A 19002-nucleotide genomic window follows, 5' to 3' on the forward strand; every position below is an offset into this window, starting at 1 on the left:
GCACTGTCGGAGGGTCAGCACTGAGGGAGCGCCGCACTGTCGGAGGGTCAGCACTGAGGGAGCGACGCACTGTCAGAGGGTCAGCACTGAGGTAGGGACGCACTGTCGGAGGGACAGCACTGAGGGAGCGCCACACTGTCGGAGGGTCAGTACTGAGGGAGCGCCGCACTGTCGGAGAGTCAGTACTGAGGGAGCGCCGCACTGTCGGAGGGACAGTACTGAGGGAGCGCCGCACTGTCGGAGGGTCAGTACTGAGGGAGCGCCGCACTGTCAGAGGGTCAGTACTGAGGGAGAACTGCACTGTCGGAGGGTCAGTACTGAGGGAGCGCCGCACTGTCGGAGAGTCAGTACTGAGGGAGCGCCGCACTGTCGGAGGGACAGTACTGAGGGAGCGCCGCACTGTCGGAGGGTCAGTACTGAGGGAGAACTGCACTGTCGGAGGGTCAGTACCAAGGGAGCGCCGCACTGTCGGAGGGTCAGTACTGAGGGAGCTCCGCGCTGTCGGCGGGTCAGTACTGAGGGAGCGCCACACTGTCGGAGGGTCAGCACTGAGGGAGCACCGCACTGTCGGAGGGTCAGTACCGAGGGAGCGCCGCACTGTCGGAGGGTCAGTACCGAGGGAGCTCCGCGCTGCCGGAGGGTCAGTACTGAGGGACTGCCGTACTGTCGGTCAGTACTGAGGGAGCTCAGCGCTGTCGGAGGGTCAGTACTGAGGGAGTGCCGCACTGTCGGAGGGTCAGTACTGAGGGAGCGCCGCACTGTCGGAGGGTCAGTACTGAGGGACTGCCGCACTGTCGGTCAGTACTGAGGGAGCTCCGCGCTGTCGGAGCGTCAGTACTGAGGGAGCTCCGCGCTGTCGGAGGGTCAGTACTGAGGGAGCGCCGCACTGTCGGAGGGTCAGTACTGAGGGAGCGCCACACTGTCGGAGGGTCAGTACTGAGGGAGTTCCGCACTGTCGGAGGGTCAGGACTGAGGGAGCGGCGCACTGTCGGAGGGTCAGTACTGAGGGAGTGCCGCACTGTCGGAGGGTCAGTGCTGAGGGAGCGCCGCACTGTCGGAGGGTCAGGACTGAGGGAGCGCCGCACTGTCGGAGGGTCAGTATTGAGGGAGCGCCGCACTGTCGGAGGGTCAGCACGGAGGGAGCGCCGCACTGTCGGAGGGTCAGCACGGAGGGAGCGCCGCACTGTCGGAGGGTCAGCACGGAGGGAGCGCCGCACTGTCGGACGGTCAGTACTGAGGGAGCGACGCACTGTCGGAGGGTCAGCACTGAGGGAGCGATGCACTGTCGGAGGGACAGCACTGAGGGAGCGCCACACTGTCGGAGGGTCAGTACAGAGGGAGTGCCGCACTGTCGGAGAGTCAGTACTGAGGGAGCGCCGCACTGTCGGAGGGTCAGTACTGAGGGAGCGCCGCACTGTCGGAGGGTCAGTACTGAGGGAGCGCCGCACTGTCGGAGGGTCAGTACTGAGGGACTGCCGCACTGTCGGTCAGTACTGAGGGAGCTCCGCGCTGTCGGAGGGTCAGTACTGAGGGAGCGCCGCACTGTCGGAGGGTCAGTACTGAGGGAGCGCCGCACTGTCGGAGGGTCAGTACTGAGGGAGCGCCGCACTGTCGGAGGGTCAGCACTGAGGGAGCGCCGCACTGTCGGAGGGTCAGCACTGAGGGAGCGACGCACTGTCGGAGGGTCAGCACTGAGGGAGCGACGCACTGTCGGAGGGTCAGCACTGAGGGAGCGATGCACTGTCGGAGGGTCAGTACTGAGGGAGCTCCGCGCTGTCGGAGGGTCAGTACTGAGGGAGCGCCGCACTGTCGGAGGGTCAGTACTGAGGGAGTGCCGCACTGTCGGAGGGTCAGTACTGAGGGAGTGCCGCACTGTCGGAGGTTCAGTACTGAGTGAGCGCCACACTGTCGGAGGGTCAGTACTGAGGGACTGCCGCACTGTCGGTCAGTACTGAGGGAGCTCCGCGCTGTCGGAGCGTCAGTACTGAGGGAGCTCCGCGCTGTCGGAGGGTCAGTACTGAGGGAGTGCCGCACTGTCGGAGGGTCAGTACTGAGGGAGCGCCACACTGTCGGAGGGTCAGTACTGAGGGAGTTCCGCACTGTCGGAGGGTCAGTACTGAGGGAGCGGCGCACTGTCGGAGGGTCAGTACTGAGGGAGTGCCGCACTGTCGGAGGGTCAGTGCTGAGGGAGCGCCGCACTGTCGGAGGGTCAGCACTGAGGGAGCGCCGCACTGTCGGAGGGTCAGCACTGAGGGAGCGACGCACTGTCAGAGGGTCAGCACTGAGGGAGGGACGCACTGTCGGAGGGACAGCACTGAGGGAGCGCCACACTGTCGGAGGGTCAGTACTGAGGGAGCGCCGCACTGTCGGAGAGTCAGTACTGAGGGAGCGCCGCACTGTCGGAGGGACAGTACTGAGGGAGCGCCGCACTGTCGGAGGGTCAGTACTGAGGGAGCGCCGCACTGTCAGAGGGTCAGTACTGAGGGAGAACTGCACTGTCGGAGGGTCAGTACTGAGGGAGCGCCGCACTGTCGGAGGGTCAGTACTGAGGGAGCTCCGCGCTGTCGGCGGGTCAGTACTGAGGGAGCGCCACACTGTCGGAGGGTCAGTACTGAGGGAGAACTGCACTGTCGGAGGGTCAGTACTGAGGGAGCTCCGCGCTGTCGGCGGGTCAGTACTGAGGGAGCGCCACACTGTCGGAGGGTCAGTACTGAGGGAGTGCCGCACTGTCGGAGGGTCAGTACTGAGGGAGCGCCACACTGTCGGAGGGTCAGCACTGAGGGAGCACCGCACTGTCGGAGGGTCAGTACTGAGGGAGCGCCGCCCTGTCGGAGGGTCAGTACTGAGGGAGCTCAGCGCTGTCGGAGGGTCAGTACTGAGGGAGTGCCGCACTGTCGGAGGGTCAGTACTGAGGGAGCGCCGCACTGTCGGAGGGTCAGTACTGAGGGACTGCCGCACTGTCGGTCAGTACTGAGGGAGCTCCGCGCTGTCGGAGCGCCAGTACTGAGGGAGCTCCGCGCTGTCGGAGGGTCAGTACTGAGGGAGTGCCGCACTGTCGGAGGGTCAGTACTGAGGGAGCGCCACACTGTCGGAGGGTCAGTACTGAGGGAGTTCCGCACTGTCGGAGGGTCAGTACTGAGGGAGCGGCGCACTGTCGGAGGGTCAGTACTGAGGGAGTGCCGCACTGTCGGAGGGTCAGTGCTGAGGGAGCGCCGCACTGTCGGAGGGTCAGTACTGAGGGAGCTCCGCACTGTCGGAAATTCAGGACTGAGGGAGCGCCGCACTGTCGGAGGGTCAGTATTGAGGGAGCGCCGCACTGTCGGAGGGTCAGCACGGAGGGAGCGCCGCACTGTCGGAGGGTCAGCACGGAGGGAGCGCCGCACTGTCGGAGGGTCAGCACGGAGGGAGCGCCGCACTGTCGGACGGTCAGTACTGAGGGAGCGACGCACTGTCGGAGGGTCAGCACTGAGGGAGCGACGCACTGTCGGAGGGACAGCACTGAGGGAGCGCCACACTGTCGGAGGGTCAGTAGAGAGGGAGTGCCGCACTGTCGGAGAGTCAGTACTGAGGGAGCGCCGCACTGTCGGAGGGTCAGTACTGAGGGAGCGCCGCACTGTCGGAGGGTCAGTACTGAGGGAGCGCCGCACTGTCGGAGGGTCAGTACTGAGGGACTGCCGCACTGTCGGTCAGTACTGAGGGAGCTCCGCGCTGTCGGAGGGTCAGTACTGAGGGAGCGCCGCACTGTCGGAGGGTCAGTACTGAGGGAGCGCCGCACTGTCGGAGGGTCAGTACTGAGGGAGCGCCGCACTGTCGGAGGGTCAGCACTGAGGGAGCGCCGCACTGTCGGAGGGTCAGCACTGAGGGAGCGCCGCACTGTCGGAGGGTCAGCACTGAGGGAGCGACGCACTGTCGGAGGGTCAGCACTGAGGGAGCGACGCACTGTCGGAGGGTCAGCACTGAGGGAGCGATGCACTGTCGGAGGGACAGCACTGAGGGAGCACCACACTGTCGGAGGGTCAGTACTGAGGGAGTGCCGCACTGTCGGAGAGTCAGAACTGAGGGAGCGCCGCACTGTCGGAGGGTCAGTACTGAGGGAGCGCCGCACTGTCGGAGGGTCAGTACTGAGGGAGAACTGCACTGTCGGAGGGTCAGTACTGAGGGAGCACCGCACTGTCGGAGGGTCAGTACCAGGGGAGCGCCGCACTGTCGGAGGGTCAGTACTGAGGGAGCTCCGCGCTGTCGGCGGGTCAGTCCTGAGGGAGCGCCACACTGTCAGAGGGTCAGTACCGAGGGAGCGCCGCTCTGTCGGAGGGTCAGTACTGAGGGAGCTCTGCGCTGTCGGAGGGTCAGTACTGAGGGACTGCCGTACTGTCGGTCAGTACTGAGGGAGCTCCGCGCTGTCGGAGGGTCAGTACTGAGGGAGTGCCGCACTGTCGGTCAGTACTGAGGGAGCTCCGCACTGTCGGAGGGTCAGTACTGAGGGAGCTCCGCGCTGTCGGAGGGTCAGTACTGAGGGAGCGCCGCACTGTCGCAGGGTCAGTACTGAGGGAGTGCCGCACTGTCGGAGGGTCAGTACTGAGGGAGTGCCGCACTGTCGGAGGGTCAGTACTGAGGGAGCGCCACACTGTCGGAGGGTCAGTACTGAGGGACTGCCGCACTGTCGGTCAGTACTGAGGGAGATCCGCGCTGTCGGAGGGTCAGTACTGAGGGAGCTCCGCGCTGTCGGAGGGTCAGTACTGAGGGAGTGCCGCACTGTCGGAGGGTCAGTACTGAGGGAGCGCCACACTGTCGGAGGGTCAGTACTGAGGGAGTTCCGCACTGTTGGAGGGTCAGTACTGAGGGAGCGCCGCACCGTCGGAGGGTCAGTACTGAGGGAGTGCCGCACTGTCGGAGGGTCAGTACTGAGGGAGCACCGCACTGTCTGAGGGTCAGTACTGAGGGAGCACCGCGCTGTCGGAGGGTCAGTACTGAGGGAGCGCCGCACTGTCGGAGGGTCAGTACTGAGGGAGCTCCGCGCTGTCGGAGGGTCAGTACTGAGGGAGTGCCACACTGTCGCAGGGTCAGTACTGAGGGAGCTCCGCGCTGTCGGAGGGTCAGTACTGAGGGAGCGCCGCGCTGTCGGAGGGTCAGTACTGAGGGAGCGCCGCACTGTCGGAGGGTCAGTACTGAGGGAGCGCCGCACTGTCGGAGGGTCAGTACGGAGGGAGCGCCGCACTGTCGGAGGGTCAGTACTGAGGGAGCTCCGCGCTGTCGGAGGGTCAGTACTGAGGGAGTGCCACACTGTCGCAGGGTCAGTACTGAGGGAGTGCTGCAATGTCAGAGGCACTGTCTTTCGGATGAGTTGTTAAACTGAGGCCACCGTCTGCCCTCTCAGGTGGGTGTAAAAGATCCCACGGCCACGAGGGAAAGGGGGGGGGGGGGGTTGGCAATACTTACCCCTCAATCAACGTGACTGAAAAACAGATGACCACAATGCTGTTTGCGGGATCTTGCTGTGTGTAAGATTGACTGCCATGTTTACTACATTACAACAGTGACAACGGTTCAAAAATATCTTACTGGCTCCTGAGGTAGTGAAAAGGGTCACGCCAGGTCTTTCTGGGTCACGCCAGGTCTTTCTGGGTCACGCCAGGTCTTTCTGGGTCACGCTAGGTCTTCCTGGGTCACGCCAGGTCCTCGTGCTTCCTGGACCCATCACCAACTCTTTCTGTTCGTCCTTGGATCTTGCCTTTCAGTCCCCGCAGCCACGTTTCCAGTCCGCCACCGACTCTCCCCCGATTGCTGACCCGTCACTGACTGACTAAACCCGTTTCCCAGTCCATCGGTGACTCCTGCCCGGTTACCAGCCCGTCACTTACTGACTGACCCCCACCTCCCTGCGATCCCGAGGTCTGATCAGACTCTCGAGCCGGGCCAGTCGCTGTGTTGGCGCGAACCGTACCTGGTCTCGGTTGTTGATGTATGAGTACGGCAGCGTCCCAGTCATGATCTCATAAAGCACGATTCCATAGGCATAAACGTCTGATTGGAAACTGTACGGGTTGTTGTCCTGCATCCTGATCACTTCTGGAGCCTGCAAAAGGAAAGAATAAAGGGCAATCATTGTGTAAAAAAAAAACAGGGGACAGGCTGGGATCTGTGTGAGAGAGTAACACACATACACAAACAAAGACAAACACACACACAGACACACAAAGACAAACAAATACACACACAAAGACAAACAAATACACACACACACAGACAAACAAATACACACACACACAGACAAACAAACACACACACACACACAGACAAACACACACACACACACACACAAAAACAAACACACACAAAGACAAACACACACACAGACACACTCACACACAAAGACAAACAAATACACACACAAAGACAAACAAACACACACACACAAAGACAAACAAACACACACAGACAAACAAATACACACAGACAAACAAATACACACAGACAAACAAATACACACACACACAGACAAACAAATACACACACACACAGACAAACAAATACACACACACAGACAAACAAACACACACACACAGACAAACAAACACACACACACAGACAAACACACAAAGGCAAACAAACACACACACAGACACACAAAAACACACACAAAGACAAACACACACACAGACACACTCACACACAAAGACAAACAAATACACACACAAAGACAAACAAACACACACAGACAAACAAACACACACACACAAAGACAAACAAACACACACACAAAGACAAACAAACACACACAGACAAACAAACACACACAGACAAACAAACACACACAGACAAACACACTCACAAAGACAAACAAACACCCACAAAGACACACACACTCACACAGACACACACAAAGACAAACACACACACACACAAAGGCAAACAAACACATACACAAAGGCAAACAAACACACACACAAAGACACACAAAGAAACACACACACAAAGACACACACACACAAAGACACACACACACACAAAGACAAACACACAAAGACAAACACACACACAAAGACAAACACACAAAGACAAACACACAAAGACAAACACACAAAGACAAACACACAAAGACAAACACACAAAGACAAACACACACACACACAGGCATACAAATGCACACGCACAAAGACAAACAAACACACACACACACAAACACACACACACACACACAAAGACAAACACACACACACAAAGACAAACACACACACACAAAGACAAACACACACACACACAAAGACAAACACACACAAAGACACACACACAAAGACACACACACAAAGACACACACACAAAGACACACACACAAAGACACACAAAGACACACACACACAAAGACAAACAAACACAAAGACAAACAAACACAAAGACAAACAAACACACACACACACAAAGACAAACACACAACAAAGACAGACAAAGACAAACACACACACACACACACACACAAAGACAAACACACACACACACACACACAAAGGCGAACAAACACACACACACAAAGGCGAACAAACACACACACACACACACAAAGGCGAACAAACACACACACACACAAAGGCAAACAAACACACACACACACAAAGGCAAACAAACACACACACACACAAAGGCAAACAAACACACACACACACAAAGGCAAACAAACACACACACACAGACACACAAAGACAAACACACACACAAAGACAAACACACACACAAAGACAAAATCACACACACACACAAAGACAAAATCACACACACACAAAGACAAAATCACACACACACACAAAGACAAAATCACACACACACACACAAAGGCAAACAAATACACACTCACAAAGACAAACACACACACAAAGACAAACACACACACACACAAAGACAAACACACACACACACAAACAAACACACACACAGACAAACAAACACACACACAGACAAACAAACACACACACAGACAAACACACACAAAGACAAACACACACAAAGACAAACACACACACACACACACAAAAACACTGTACCAGACACACAGCCTATCATGTGTGATATTCTGAACCAATCCCGGGTACAGACTGTGCTTACCATCCACAGGATAGATCCGCTCGGCTGCTCCACTTGTTGTGAGCCGCTCCATCGGGACTTCACCGTTGCCAGGCCGAAGTCCCCGATTTTCACCGTCAGTCCCTCGTGCAGGAAGATATCTGAAGGTCAGCCGTGAAGGAACTGTTTCAACTGCTTTCCCTCGACAGTAAAGCACAGGGCCGCTGGCAACCAGCAGTCCCCACCGCCCCCAGTGGTGCTGACCCATCACCCTCAACGTCCCCCCAGCCTCCCAGAGCGCTGACCCCTCACCCTCCACTGAACTCACTCCCACAGCGGTCAGCTCCTCCGACTCATGCCCACACCCCGACAACCACCGTCTCTGCCACCGGGGCTGGGGAGGAGGAGGCGGTGGCGGTTGGGGGGTGCGGGGGGGAAACAAAGAGAAACTTGGCCCACAACAGCTCAGGGTCTGGGCAGCGGGGTCGAGGGCCCACCCTGGGGTCAGGAGCGGGAGCACTCGCCTCCCCAGGCACAGCAGCCCTAGCTCAGGGTGTTGGGAGCGCGGAGGGGCAGAGGACCCGCTCTGGAGTCAGGGCACGCACATCCCCACAAGGATACTGTTTGATTTCAAGTCTCTGTGGATGATATTTTTTGCGTGAAGATAACTGAAAGAGAAAAGGACAAGATTAAAGGAGGAGTGTCGGAGGGGAACAGGGAGTTCAGACTGCGTTCCCTACCTTGTTTCTCCGTCTTTCCAAAAGGGGTTGAATAGCAGCACCTCTGGCAGAGAGCCAGCTGTGAACTGATGGTGAGGGGGCACCAGTTCCAACGGGCTCCATCTTCCCCACACTGGAAAATCCGGAACCCCTACTTGTACACGCTGATTCCAAACCCCACCCCCCGCTCCACAACCTCCGTCAGTAATCGGTGCCCTCCTCCCTGTCCTGTGTCATCTGTCGATTGGATACTGCCGTCATCACTCAGCTCTTTGCCAATTGGGCATTTACCCCATGCCCTGCACCGACTGGCGAACTGCTGCCTGCTCACTCACTCCACGCTTATGAACTGTTCTACAACCTCGTTCTACAATCCCTCCAGCCCCCTCGTCCCTTCCCCATCTCTGTAACCGCCTCCAGCTTCTATACCACTCCCTATCTCTGTAACCTCCTCCAGCCCCTACAACCCTCCCTATCTCTGTAACCTCCTCCAGCCACTACACCCCTCCCTATCTCTGTAACCTCCTCCAGCCCCTACAACCCTCCCTATCTCAGTAACCTCCTCCAGCCTCTACACCCCTCCCTATCTCAGTAACCTCCTTCAGCCTCTACACCCCTCCCTATCTCAGTAACCTCCTCCAGCCTCTACACCCCTCCCTATCTCTGTAACCTCCTCCAGCCCCTACACCCCTCCCTATCTCAGTAACCTCCTTCAGCCTCTACACCCCTCCCTATCTCAGTAACCTCCTCCAGCCCCTACAACCCTCCCTATCTCTGTAACCTCCTCCAGCCCCTACAACCCTCCCTATCTCAGTAACCTCCTTCAGCCTCTACACCCCTCCCTATCTCTGTAACCTCCTCCAGCCCCAACAACCCTCCCTATCTCTGTAACCTCCTCCAGCCCCTACAACCCTCCCTATCTCTGTAACCTCCTCCAGCCCCTACAACCCTCCCTATCTCTGTATCCTCCTCCAGCCCCTACAACCCTCCCCATCTCTGTATCCTCCTCCAGCCCCTACAACCCTCCCTATCTCTGTAACCTCCTCCAGCCCCTACAACCCTCCCAATCTCTGTAACCTCCTCCAGCCCCTACACCCCTCCCTATCTCTGTAACCTCCTCCAGCCCCTACAACCCTCCCTATCTCTGTAACCTCCTCCAGCCCCTACACCCCTCCCTATCTCTGTAACCTGCTCCAGCCCCTACAACCCTCCCTATCTCTGTAACCTCCTCCAGCCCCTACACCCCTCCCTATCTCTGTAACCTCCTCCAGCCCCTACAACCCTCCCTATCTCTGTAACCTGCTCCAGCCCCTACAACCCTCCCTATCACTGTAACCTCCTCCAGTCCCTACAACCCTATCTCTGTAACCTCCACCAGCTCCTACAACCCTCCCTCTCTCTGTAACCTCCTCCAGCCCCTACAACCCTCCAAGATCTCTGCGCTCCTCCAATTCCGGCCTCTTGACCATCCCCCGATTACCATCACTCCACCATTGGCGGCTGTGCCTTCAGCTGCCTGGGGCCCTAAGCTCTGGAATTCCCTCCCTAAACCACTCCGCCTCTCTCTCTCCTCCTTAAAACCGACCTCTTTGACCGAGCTTTTGGTCGCCCTGCACTGATTGGTTACTCACTCCATGCCCTGCGCTGATTGATTACTCACTCCATGCCCTGCGCTGATTGGTTACTCACTCCATGCCCTGCGCTGATTGATTACTCACTCCACGCCCTGCGCTGATTGGTTACTCACTCCACGCCCTGCGCTGATTGGTTACTCACTCCACGCCCTGCGCTGATTGGTTACTCACTCCACGCCCTGTGCTGACTGGTTACTCACTCCGTGCCAATTGGTTACTCACTCCATGCCCTGCACTGATTGGTTACTCACTCCACGCCCTGCGCTGATTGGTTACTCACTCCATGCCCTGCGCTGATTGGTTACTCACTCCACGCCCTGCGCTGATTGGTTACTCACTCCACGCCCTGCGCTAATTGGTTACTCACTCCACACCCTGCGCTGATTGGTTACTCACTCCATGCCCTGCACTGATTGGTTACTCACTCCATGCCCTGCACTGATTGGTTACTCACTCCATGCCCTGCACTGATTGGTTACTCACTCCACGCCCTGCGCTGATTGGTTACTCACTCCACACCCTGCGCTGATTGGTTACTCACTCCATGCCCTGTCATGCCATGCCCTGCGCTGATTGGTTACTCACTCCACGCCCTGCACTGATTGGTTACTCACTCCACGCCCTGCGCTGATTGGTTACTCACTCCACACCCTGCGCTGATTGGTTACTCACTCCATGCCCTGTCATGCCATGCCCTGCGCTGATTGGTTACTCACTCCACGCCCTGCGCTGATTGGTTACTCACTCCACGCCCTGCGCTGATTGGTTACTCACTCCATGCCCTGTCATGCCATGCCCTGCGCTGATTGGTTACTCACTCCACGCCCTGCGCTGATTGGTTACTCACTCCACACCCTGCGCTGATTGGTTACTCACTCCACGCCCTGCGCTGATTGGTTACTCACTCCATGCCCTGTGCAGTTTGCCGAGCGATGTCAATGAGCTGGAAGGTGTCGAATTTGGTCTCAAGGACGTGCAGGTGACGGTAAAGGCTGCTGCTCTCACACCACTGAGTGACGATGGCCATTTGCGGCTTTGTCATGAAGCCCATGAACAGCAGGATATTGACGTGTCTCGTTTTCCTGCAAGGAATGGAAAGGAAAACAGCTTGGCTCATCCTGACAGGAGCAAGAAGGCACAAACCACAGCATACAGCCAACCTCTGCTCCAAGCCTTCCCACACCTTACTGCCACATTCTCTCAGCTTTCCAGTCACTGATTCCAGCCCAAGGCATTTCACAAAGATATAACGCCCCAATGATCTCCATAACGCTCTCCCTCTCAACCCACTCTCTCTCTCCCTCTCCCTCCCTGACCCTCTCAGCCCACTCTCTCTCTCCCTCTCCCTCCCTGACCCTCTCAGCCCACTCTCTCTCTCCCTCTCAGCCCACTCTCTCTCTCCCCCTCAGCCCACTCTCTCTCTCCCCCTCAGCCCACTCTCTCTCTCCCCCTCAGCCCACTCTCTCTCTCCCCCTCAGCCCACTCTCTCTCTCCCCCTCAGCCCACTCTCTCTCTCCCCCTCAGCCCACTCTCTCTCTCCCCCTCAGCCCACTCTCTCTCTCCCCCTCAGCCCACTCTCTCTCTCCCTCTCAGCCCACTCTCTCTCTCTCCCTCTCCCTCCCTGACCCTCTCAGCCCACTCTCTCTCTCCCTCTCCCTCCCTGACCCTCTCAGCCCACTCTCTCTCTCCCTCTCCCTCTCTGACCCTCTCAGCCCACTCTCTCTCTCCCTCTCCCTCCCTGACCCTCTCAGCCCACTCTCCCTCTCCCTCCCTGACCCTCTCAGCCCACTCTCTCTCTCCCTCTCCCTCCCTGACCCTCTCAGCCCACTCTCTCTCTCCCTCTCAGCCCACTCTCTCTCTCCCTCTCCCTCCCTGACCCTCTCAGCCCACTCTCTCTCTCCCTCCCTGACCCTCTCAGCCCACTCTCTCTCTCCCTCTCCCTCCCTGACCCTCTCAGCCCACTCTCTCTCCCTCTCAGCCCACTCTCTCTCTCCCTCTCCCTCCCTGACCCTCTCAGCCCACTCTCTCTCTCCCTCTCAGCCCACTCTCTCTCTCCCTCTCCCTCCCTGACCCTCTCAGCCCACTCTCTCTCTCCCTCTCAGCCCACTCTCTCTCTCCCTCCCTGACCCTCTCAGCCCACTCTCTCTCTCCCTCTCAGCCCACTCTCTCTCTCCCTCTCCCTCCCTGACCCTCTCAGCCCACTCTCTCTCTCCCTCTCCCTCCCTGACCCTCTCAGCCCACTCTCTCTCTCCCTCTCAGCCCACTCTCCCTCTCCCTCCCTGACCCTCTCAGCCCACTCTCTCTCTCCCTCTCAGCCCACTCTCCCTCTCCCTCCCTGACCCTCTCAGCCCACTCTCTCTCTCCCTCTCTGACCCTCTCAGCCCACTCTCTCTCTCTCCCTCTCAGCCCACTCTCTCTCTCCCTCTCCCTCCCTGACCCTCTCAGCCCACTCTCTCTCTCCCTCTCAGCCCACTCTCTCTCTCCCTCTCCCTCCCTGACCCTCTCAGCCCACTCTCTCTCTCCCTCTCCCTCCCTGACCCTCTCAGCCCACTCTCCCTTTCCCTCCCTGACCCTCTCAGCCCACTCTCTCTCTCCCTCTCAGCCCACTCTCTCTCTCCCTCTCCCTCCCTGACCCTCTCAGCCCACTCTCTCTCTCCCTCTCCCTCCCTGACCCTCTCAGCCCACTCTCCCTCTCCCTCCCTGACCCTCTCAGCCCACTCTCTCTCTCCCTCTCTGACCCTCTCAGCCCACTCTCTCTCTCCCTCTCAGCCCACTCTCCCTCTCCCTCCCTGACCCTCCTCCCTCTCAGCCCACTCTCTCTCTCCCTCTCCCTCCCTGACCCTCTCAGCCCACTCTGTCTCTTGCTCTCCGTCCCTCACCCTCTCTCCCTCTGAGCCCACTCTCTCTCACCCTCTCCCTCTCTGACCTTCTCTCCCTCTCTGTCCCTGACCCTCTCTCCCTCTCAGCCCTCTCAGCCGACTCTCTCTCTCCCTCCCTGACCCTCTCAGCCCACTCTGTCTCTCGCTCTCTGTCCCTGACCCTCTCTCCCTCTGAGCCCACTCTCTCTCTCCCCTTCCCTGACCCTCTCTCCCTCTCAGCCGACTCTCTCTCTCCCTCTACCTCCCTGACCCTGTCAGCCCACTCTGTCTCTCGATCTCTGTCCCTGACCCTCTCTCCCTCTGAGCCCACTCTGTCTCTCGCTCTCTGTCCCTGACCCTCTCTCCCTCTGAGCCCACTCTCTCTCTCCCCTTCCCTGACCCTCTCTCCCTCTGAGCCCACTCTCTCTCTCCCTCCCCGTCCCCGGCCCGCTCTCCCTCCCCGTCCCCGGCCCGCTCTCCCTCCCCGTCCCCGGCCCGCTCTCCCTCCCCGTCCCCGGCCCGCTCTCCCTATCCGCCCCCGACCCGCTCTCCCTATCCGCCCCCGACCCGCTCTCCCTATCCGCCCCCGACCCGCTCTCCCTATCCGCCCCCGACCCGCTCTCCCTATCCGCCCCCGACCCGCTCTCCCTATCCGCCCCCGACCCGCTCTCCCTATCCGCCCCCGACCCGCTCTCCCTATCCGCCCCCGACCCGCTCTCCCTATCCGCCCCCGACCCGCTCTCCCTATCCGCCCCCGACCCGCTCTCCCTATCCGCCCCCGACCCGCTCTCCCTATCCGCCCCCGACCCGCTCTCCCTATCCGCCCCCGACCCGCTCTCCCTATCCGCCCCCGACCCGCTCTCCCTATCCGCCCCCGACCGACTCTCCCTATCCGCCCCCGACCGACTCTCCCTATACGCCCCCGACCGACTCTCCCTATACGCCCCCGACCGACTCTCCCTATACGCCCCCGACCGACTCTCCCTATACGCCCCCGACCGACTCTCCCTCCCCGTCCCCGACCGACTCTCCCTCCCCGTCCCCGACCGACTCTCCCTCCCCGTCCCCGACTCTCCCTCCCCGTCCCCCCCTCTCCCTCCCCGACTCCCCCTCTCCCTCCCCGACTCCCCCTCTCCGTCCCTGACCCTCTCTCCCTCCCCGTCCCCGACCCTCTCCCTCCCCGCCCCTGATCCACTCAGTCCCAGTCTCTCTTTCTGTCTGTCCCTGACCCTCCTCTCCCTGTCTGTCCTGACCCTCTCTCCCTATCTGCCCCGATCCTCTTTCCCTGTCTCTCTCTCTCCCTCTCTGTCTGTCCCTGACCCTCTCTCCCTATCTCTCTATATGCCCCGATCCTCTTTCCCTGTCTCTCTCTCTCTCTCTGTCCCTGACCCTCTCTCTCTATCTCTCTATATGCCCCGATCCTCTTTCCCTGTCTCTCTCTCTCTCTCTGTCTGTCCCTGACCCTCCTCTCTCTGTCTGTCCCTGACCCTCTCTCTCCATCTCTCTATCTGCCTCGATCCTCTTTCCCTGTCTCTCTCTCTCTCTGTCTGTCCCTGACCCTCCTCTCCCTGTCTGTCCTGACCCTATCTGCCCCGATCCTCTTTCCCTGTCTCTCTCTCTCTCTCTGTCTGTCCCTGACGCTCTCTCCCTGTCTCGCCATCCGTCTCTCTCTCTCAGTCTGTCTGTCTCTCTCTCCCCCTCATCCTCTCTCCCTGTCTTAGTCCCTGCCTCTCTCTTTGTGTCTGTCCCTGACACTCTCTCCTCGTCTTTCTCTCTCTATCCCTCATTCTCTCCCCGTCTTAGTCCCTGTCTCTCTCTCTCCCCCCCAACCCTCTCTCCCTTTCTCTCAGTCCGTGTCTCACTTTCTCTCCCTCTCCACCTGTCCCCCACCCCTCCAGTCCGTCTGTCTCTCTCCCTCTCTGTCCCTGACTCACTCTCCTCTCTCTTTGTTCGTCTTGTCTGTCTCTCCTTCTCTCTTTTTGTCCTCTCTTTCCCCCTAACTCTCTCTCTGTCCATCTCTCTCTCTTCCTTTATTCTTTCTCTCTTTCCCTGTGTGTGTCCCTCGCTCTCTGCTTCTGTCCCTTTCCTCACCTCTCCCTACTGCCCGCTCCTCGCTCTCTGACACTCGCTTGTGCGCACACACACACACACGCACACAACAATCCTGCAGTCAGACCTGTACACAAAACATGGACAAACACTCTCTCAACAACAGCACCGACACTGTTCACATGCCACGACAATAAGCCACCACATCCCCCACCCCACAATTACGGGCGAGGCGATGAGGAAGGGTGAACTCTGAAGGAAGCTGGTGAACACTGTGTCGCTGCCGACGTGTCCAGCAACCGTTTCGCCGTGTTGCTGTTGGAAGGTTTCGCTCCGGGACTGGGGCAGAATTTTGTTGAGAGCCTCCTTCCAAACGAGTCAAGGAGCTCGTTCTTTGTGGTGGCGAAGACGATGAATGCAGCATGCCGAGCGCGGAGAGACATTACTGAATCTGTCCGCTGGTGGTAGAAACACGTCACGGGGAGGGCAGTGGTTTCGGTTTCACCGACAGCGACACAGCTACACAGAATATTTACCTGAGAACAAGCACTTCATTCTTGAATGCCTGGAGCTGCTCAGGAGTTGGATAGGTCACTTTCAGAATCTTAATAGCAACATCACCTGTAACATAGGGAGAAGTTCACAAATATCAGAGGGACTGTCACGGGGGGACACGGACATGCAGCCAGAAGAGGGAACGGGGGATTATTTACTCCTGGAGGAGATAGGGAGGGAGAGAAGGGAGGAGGGGAGGTAAAGGCGGGCAGGGAGAGAGGGGCGAGAGGAGAACGAGAGGGAAAGAGCGAGGAGAGGGGGAGTGGGAAGGAAAGGGAGAGAAAGTGGGAGCAAGGAAGTGGGGGGTGGGTACAGAATATGAAAGTGATCATAAAGTGAGTCTTATACACTCACTGCAAGAGACAGGCAGACAGTCACAGAACACAGAGACAAACACACAGGAGAGAGAGTGGGGGGAGAGAGAGAGACACACACACACTGGAGATAGAGAGAGTTGGGGGAGAGAGAGAGAGACACACACACACACTGGAGATAGAGAGAGTGGGGAGAGAGAGAGAGACACACACACTGGAGATAGAGAGAGTGGGGAGAGAGAGAGAGACACACACACACACACTGGAGATAGAGAGAGTGGGGAGAGAGAGAGAGACACACACACACTGGAGATAGAGAGAGTGGGGAGAGAGAGAGAGACACACACACACACACTGGAGATAGAGAGAGTGGGGAGAGAGAGAGACACACACACACACTGGAGATAGAGAGAGTGGGGGGAGAGAGAGAGAGACACACACACACACACTGGAGATAGAGAGAGTGGGGAGAGAGAGAGAGACACACACACACACACTGGAGATAGAGAGAGTGGGGAGAGAGAGAGAGACACACACACACACTGGAGATAGAGAGAGTGGGGAGAGAGAGAGAGACACACACACACACTGGAGATAGAGAGAGTGGGGAGAGAGAGAGAGACACACACACACACACTGGAGATAGAGAGAGTGGGGAGAGAGAGAGAGACACACACACACTGGAGATAGAGAGAGTGGGGGGAGAGAGAGAGACACACACACACACACTGGAGATAGAGAGAGTGGGGAGAGAGAGAGAGACACACACACACACTGGAGATAGAGAGAGTGGGGAGAGAGAGACACACACACACACACACACACTGGAGATGGAGAGTGTGGGGCGAGAGAGAGAGAGACACACACACACACTGGAGATAGAGAGAGTGGGGAGAGAGAGAGAGACACACACATACTGGAGATAGAGAGAGTGGGGAGAGAGAGAGACACACACACACACTGGAGATAGAGAGAGTGGGGAGAGAGAGAGAGACACACACACACACTGGAGATAGAGAGAGTGGGGAGAGAGAGAGAGACACACACACACACTGGAGATAGAGAGTGTGGGGGGAGAGAGAGAGAGACACACACACACACTGGAGATAGAGAGAGTGGGGAGAGAGAGAGAGACACACACACACTGGAGATAGAGAGAGTGGGGAGAGAGAGACACACACACACACACACACTGGAGATAGAGAGTGTGGGGCGAGAGAGAGAGACACACACACACACACTGGAGATAGAGAGAGTGGGGAGAGAGAGAGACACACACACACACACTGGAGATAGAGAGAGTGGGGAGAGAGAGAGACACACACACACACACTGGAGATAGAGAGAGTGGGGAGAGAGAGAGAGACACACACACACACTGGAGATAGAGAGAGTGGCGAGAGAGAGAGACACACACACACACTGGAGATAGAGAGAGTGGGGGGAGAGAGAGAGAGACACACACACACACTGGAGATAGAGAGAGTGGGGGGAGAGAGAGAGAGACACACACACACACTGGAGATAGAGAGAGTGGGGAGAGAGAGAGAGACACACACACACACTGGAGATAGAGAGAGTGGGGAGAGAGAGACACACACACACACACACACTGGAGATAGAGAGTGTGGGGCGAGAGAGAGAGACACACACACACACACTGGAGATAGAGAGAGTGGGGAGAGAGAGAGACACACACACACACTGGAGATAGAGAGAGTGGGGAGAGAGAGAGAGACAGACACACAGGAGATAGAGAGAGTGGGGAGAGAGAGAGAGACACACACACACACACTGGAGATAGAGAGAGTGGGGAGAGAGAGAGAGACACACACACACACACTGGAGATAGAGAGAGTGGGGAGAGAGAGAGACACACACACACACTGGAGATAGAGAGAGTGGGGAGAGAGAGAGAGACAGACACACAGAAGATAGAGAGAGTGGGGAGAGAGAGAGAGACACACACACACACACTGGAGATAGAGAGAGTGGGGAGAGAGAGAGAGACACACACACACACACTGGAGATAGAGAGAGAGTGGGGAGAGAGAGAGACACACACACACAGGAGATAGAGAGAGTGGGGAGAGAGAGAGACACACACACACACACACTGGAGATAGAGAGAGTGGGGAGAGAGAGAGACACACACACACACTGGAGATAGAGAGAGTGGGGAGAGAGAGAGACACACACACACACTGGAGATAGAGAGAGTGGGGAGAGAGAGAGAGACAGACACACAGGAGATAGAGAGAGTGGGGAGAGAGAGAGAGACACACACACACACACTGGAGATAGAGAGAGTGGGGAGAGAGAGAGACACACACACACACACTGGAGATAGAGAGAGTGGGGAGAGAGAGAGACACATACACACACTGGAGATAGAGAGAGTGGGGAGAGAGAGAGACACACACACACACTGGAGATAGAGAGAGTGGGGAGAGAGAGAGAGACAGACACACAGGAGATAGAGAGAGTGGGGAGAGAGAGAGACACACACACACACACACTGGAGATAGAGAGAGTGGGGAGAGAGAGAGAGACACACACACACACACTGGAGATAGAGAGAGTGGGGAGAGAGAGAGACACACACACACAGGAGATAGAGAGAGTGGGGAGAGAGAGAGACACACACACACACTGGAGATAGAGAGAGTGGGGAGAGAGAGAGAGACACACACACACACTGGAGATAGAGAGAGTGGGGAGAGAGAGAGAGAGACACACACACACACTGGAGATAGAGAGAGTGGGGAGAGAGAGAGACACACACACACAGGAGATAGAGAGAGTGGGGAGAGAGAGAGAC

General features: G+C 57.8%; 1 protein-coding gene across 1 annotated transcript in view; it reads right to left on the reverse strand.

Annotated features, from left to right (window-relative positions):
* Positions 1 to 19002, reverse strand: part of LOC137364566 (RAF proto-oncogene serine/threonine-protein kinase-like) — a gene marked incomplete at its 5' end in the record, with an annotated part of 32529 nt that overhangs the window by 5419 nt on the left and 8108 nt on the right. Inside the window, 5 exons of the mRNA XM_068027686.1 lie at positions 5942 to 6073; positions 8095 to 8213; positions 8674 to 8720; positions 11311 to 11487; positions 15849 to 15933. Of these exons, the coding sequence (XP_067883787.1) occupies positions 5942 to 6073; positions 8095 to 8213; positions 8674 to 8720; positions 11311 to 11487; positions 15849 to 15933 (560 nt within the window). The remainder of the gene's footprint in view (positions 1 to 5941; positions 6074 to 8094; positions 8214 to 8673; positions 8721 to 11310; positions 11488 to 15848; positions 15934 to 19002) is intronic.

Source organism: Heterodontus francisci, unplaced genomic scaffold (assembly GCF_036365525.1).
Source record: "Heterodontus francisci isolate sHetFra1 unplaced genomic scaffold, sHetFra1.hap1 HAP1_SCAFFOLD_906, whole genome shotgun sequence".
NCBI lineage: Eukaryota > Metazoa > Chordata > Chondrichthyes > Heterodontiformes > Heterodontidae > Heterodontus > Heterodontus francisci.